This window comes from Ostrea edulis, chromosome 1 (genome assembly GCF_947568905.1).
Source record: "Ostrea edulis chromosome 1, xbOstEdul1.1, whole genome shotgun sequence".
NCBI lineage: Eukaryota > Metazoa > Mollusca > Bivalvia > Ostreida > Ostreidae > Ostrea > Ostrea edulis.
In genome coordinates, this window is record NC_079164.1 from 22,070,579 (window position 1) to 22,075,578 (window position 5,000).

At 35.8% G+C, this 5,000-nt stretch overlaps 1 protein-coding gene across 2 annotated transcripts in view; it reads right to left on the minus strand.

The window, feature by feature from the left end:
* The window catches only part of LOC125663697 (protein hobbit-like), an 84,359-nt gene that overhangs the window by 58,372 nt on the left and 20,987 nt on the right, over positions 1–5,000 (minus strand). For both annotated transcript variants that reach the window (XM_048896026.2, XM_056153061.1), the window contains exons 3-4: positions 3,043–3,092; positions 971–1,097 (exon numbers count right to left, since the gene is read on the minus strand). In XM_048896026.2, coding sequence (XP_048751983.2) covers positions 971–1,097; positions 3,043–3,092 — 177 coding nt within the window. The remainder of the gene's footprint in view (positions 1–970; positions 1,098–3,042; positions 3,093–5,000) is intronic.

Here is a 5,000-nt window from a genome sequence, read left to right on the forward strand (position 1 = left end):
ACTATCTAAATCATAAATTATATTTTCTGCACAGGAAATAAAAGTTGAGAGACTGAATGACTCTGAGGACATAGTATACCAAAAAAAAAATTGTTACTATAGAAATTTTTTAAACTATTTGTAAATGTTTGATATTGCTAAAAAAAACAACCTATGTTTGAATTTTCAAATTAAGATTTATGAATAATACACAAAAATAAAGGTGGTTTCATAGGAAAATTTTGTGGTGAATGTGGGTTTTAGCAATATCAAAACATTTACCATTAGTTTTACAAAATTCTATAACAACATTTTGGGGGGTATCCTGTGCCCTTAACTGATATCCTACATGTCGATTAGTAATTTTGTTGTTGATCCCATGTAGTCTGATTGTTCACCATTTGATAATCCATAGCTGTATACCAACATGGAGATGCCAATAAAATTGAATTGAAAAGATATGACCAAGGCTAATGTTGCAGACTGATCTAAACAAAAGGATTCTAACCTTTGATCTCAGGTATATAACTGTCTAGCTTAATGGAAACATGGAAATCATTTTCTGCATGATCTGCAATAAATGAATTCCTTCCAATATTCAATCAAACTAGACAGTCATTTCTTTTTTTTTAAATATTTGGAATTGGTAAAACAGATCATTTGTATTTATTTCTGCTATGTAATTGTATCTTCCAGTTCACTCCACACATCCTGTTTACTGAAATGAATACCAACACATTTCACAAACAAGCTTTGTTGAATTAAGTGTTTCAAAAGTGCAACATCATCAGCAAACTCATTTAACAACAAACTGTTTCAACTTTCAACTAATACTGCTTCAACTTTCAACACACAATACTGCTTCAACTTTCAACTAACACTGCTTCAACTTTCAACACAAAATACTGCTTCAACTTTCAACACACAATACTGCTTCAACTTTCAACTAACAATACCTGTGTGTATTACACCATGGAAAACAATAGACTACCTGGCTGTAATATGCTAATTTGGTTACAACAGATTTCCTCTCCTGTGGTCGAGAGGTGGATCCCTGTTCTTCATGGTGGACATCAGCTTGAACTCGAATATCCTGGATACATATCACCACTGGTTTCCTGATTGTAAATGAAGCTTTTATTTCACTTCATGATAATTGACAGAAATCCCTTATCTTTCATATTTTTATGCCCCCCTTTGAAAAAGAGGGGGCATATTGTTTTGCACCTGTCGGTCGGTCGGTCTGTACACCATGTGTTGTCCGCTCAATATCTTGAGAACCATTCACTTGATGATAATGATATTTCATATGTGGGTTAGTTATGAGTAGAAGAGGATCCCTATTGTTTTTCAGGTCAAAAGGTCAAAGGTCAAGGGTCAATCTACTCTGGACCTAAGAATATAATGTCCGCTAAATATCTTGAGAACCCTTTGCTTGAAACACATCAAACTTGGCACACTGGTACATCCTAAGGTGTAGATGACCCCTATTGATTTTGAGGTCATATGGTCAAAGGTCAAGGGTCAAACTGGGCATAGGAATATACTGACCATTCAATGTCTAGAGAACCCTTTGCTTGACAGACATCAAACTTGGTATGCCAGTACATCTTCAGAAGAAGATGACCCCCATCGATTTTGAGGTCACATGGTCAAAGGTCATGGGTCAAACTGGACATAGGAATATACTGTCCATTAAATATCTCGAGAACCCTTTGCTTGACAGACATCAAACTTGATACACTGGTACATCTTCAAGAGAAGATGACCCCTGTTGATTTTGAGGTCACATGGTCAAAGGTCACGGGTCAAACTTGACATGGGAATATACTGTCTGCTCAGTATCTTGAGAACCCTTTTCTTGACAGACATCAAACTTGGTACACTGATACGACTTCAGGAGAAGACGACCACTATTGATTTTGAGGTCACATCGTCAAAGGTCAAGGGTCACACTAGACAGGAATATACTGTCCGTTCAATATTTTGAGAACCCTTCGCTTGACAGACATCAAACTTGGTATACTGGTACATCTTCAAGAGAAAATTACCCCTATTTATTTTGAGGTCACATGTTTAAAGGTCAAGGGTCAAACTGGACATAGGAATATACTGTCCGTTCAATATCTTGAGAACCCTTTGCTTGACAGACATCAAACGTGGTACACTGGTACGTCTTCAGGAGAAGACGATCCCTATTGATTTTCAGATCACATGGTCAAAGGTCAAGGGTCAAACTGGACATTGGAATATACTGTCTGCTCCATATCTTGAGAACCCTTTGCTTGACAGACATGAAACTTGGTACACTGGTACATCTTCAAAAGAAGATGACACCTATTGATTTTGAGGTCGCATGGTCAAAGGTCAAGGGTTAAACTGTACATAGGAATATACTGTCCGCTCAATATCTTGAGAACCCTTTGCTTGACAGACATCAAACTTGGTACACTGGTACATCTTCAGGAGAAGATGACTACTAATTATTTTAAGGTCACATGGTCAAAAGTCAAGGGTCAAATTGGACATAGGAATATACTGTCCATTCAATATCTTGAGAACCCTTTGCTTGACAGACATCAAACTTGGTACACTGGTACATCTTCAGGAGTTGATGACCCCTATTGAGTTTTAGGTCACATGGTCAATCCACTCTTGACATAGGAAGATATTGTCTGCTCAATATTTTGAATTGATGATACTACTCTCAATTAAATGATGTGTGTGTGTATAACCCTTTTCAATTTTGCACCATGGGGGGCATATGTGTTTTACAAACATCTCTTGTTTGTTTTTTTTATTTATCTTTCATGACTCTTTTATTTCCTTTAATTTTAGTTTACTTAATTTTACAAAATATAAAATGTAGGAAATTGTGGAAGCAAGCAACACTTTAGGTCTATCATTCATTTATTTTTAGATTATCTTTTTTATATGAATTTTCAGTATTGAAAATCTTGGGAAAACACTAAAATTGATAGTAACTTGTACATGTCAAAAAAATTTCTGTAAATCTTGAAATATTCCATAGATCCTCTTAATCCCTCTCAAATATCAACTTACTTGACATCCTGGTTAAAAAACACACTTGACAGCCAAGCCTTTTCTATCTCCTGAAACAAGTTCATAGAATTAAGAATCAATTTTGTCATATGGACATTCTACACACAGCTAATTATCAAGGCAATGATGCTTAATGGCCATTGATTAGTGGTTAGAGTGCTTGTCTCAAAAGGCGGAACTTGCAATCAAATTATTCTATAAAACAAACAATCTCATCTTAAAACTTTCAAGTTGATTTCTGCATGCTAAAGATGTCTAAAGAAATATAACCCATCCTGTAGATCATTAAATAGGAGGCCATGAGCCAGTTTACTTACATGGGTCTTGCTTTTACTGGACTTGAAACACACAAGGACAAACTATTGACCACACATTAAGAGGCCATGGGCCACAATGCTCACCTGGGTAACACTGGCCCTGCTATCACTCTTCATCAGAAGATTTTCAAAAGTTTTTTTTACCCCATCCCACCCTAACCCCATAGGGCCACGACATAACCGAATTTGAACCCACACAACATAGGAATGCATCTACAGTGTACAACAATGTTACTCTCATGGTCTTGCTGTTGTGTTCTAGAGAAGATTTTTAAAAAGATTTTTTTAATTAAGAAATGAAACTTATAATTCTTTGTTTGATGCATGTATCAAACGAAACATTGGACGGAAAACTTCATCAATGCGCGTAGCACATTGATGAAAAAGTTTTCCGTCCAATGTTTCATTTGATACATGCATCAAACAAAGAATTATAAGTTTTATTTCTTATCATTTAATTATGTTTTTAAGATAGACAAACCAATAGTTTCTCCCATTAAAAAGCTTGATCAACGTTTTTGAAATGGCGTGTAGTAATACATATATATGTAAGAATGAAAACAACAACAAACGGCATGGATGTGCGTTCAGGTCAGGAACAGTTACTGTGCAGATTTAAATGGATTATACGCCAAATTAAAGGTGCAATGGTTAAAAGCTGAATTAAATATAAAGGAGGATAACAAGTGGTGACTGGATTTATGCTGCATTGTGTTGGAGGAGATGTTGAACACTGGCTGTGTCGTTGGAATGGTGGAATGCAACTCGGCTCCATTTCAATATCGAGTAAAAAGTTCAACACCTCTTCATCTACATGTAAAACGCACTCGTTGACTGAGTCCCATACAACGCAGTTCAATTTCATTAATATTTACCAGTTCAGAAGTCGCCACTTGCTCCGTCATGTTATCGATCTCGTAAAGCAGACGATTCATACCGGGAATTCGTGTAATCTGTCTACTTCTACCAGTAAGGGGTCTACGTCATCAAGTTGACTAATTTGCCACGTCATCGCTTATGAATTGTTTCTTTAAATTAATTTGTATTTTATTCATATCTTTAGTTGTGCTTATTTTTGATAGCAATGAAAAACAAAAATCAAACGAATGCATGTCGTTATATAAAATGCTTGTGTAGAAAATCCCGTTCTATAAATTGCGCTAAAATTAGAACGGGGAAGATGCATTCCATAGAAAAGTAGTCCCGCGTGCTTAGTGCAGATGAACTCCGAACGAAATTTTGACAGAGAAATCAAACGAATTTTTCAACCAATCAGCATCGTTGTTAAGTCATCTCTTTAAAAGTTATTAAATGATTATATATTCATGTACATTGTACTATGTAAAATTTGATCGCAGATTCCAGGGATTTTTAAGTGTCTGAAGAGGGCCGAATTTCGGTCCCATTCCCAATGCTAAAAAACAGTTGTTTCTACCAAAATGATGCCTAAAAATTCCCAAATGATGAACGTTTTGATTTTGATGAGAATATGCCATGAGGGGCCATCCAACCTCAGTGCCACTCTGTTGCAAAAAAATTGGTGACAATTGTTTTCTCTGCCAAAGACTGGAAATTAAAATTAGTTTAAGCCAGCCACATTGATAATGAAATATCAAATGGTTAACTTTTTGCTTGTTTTTC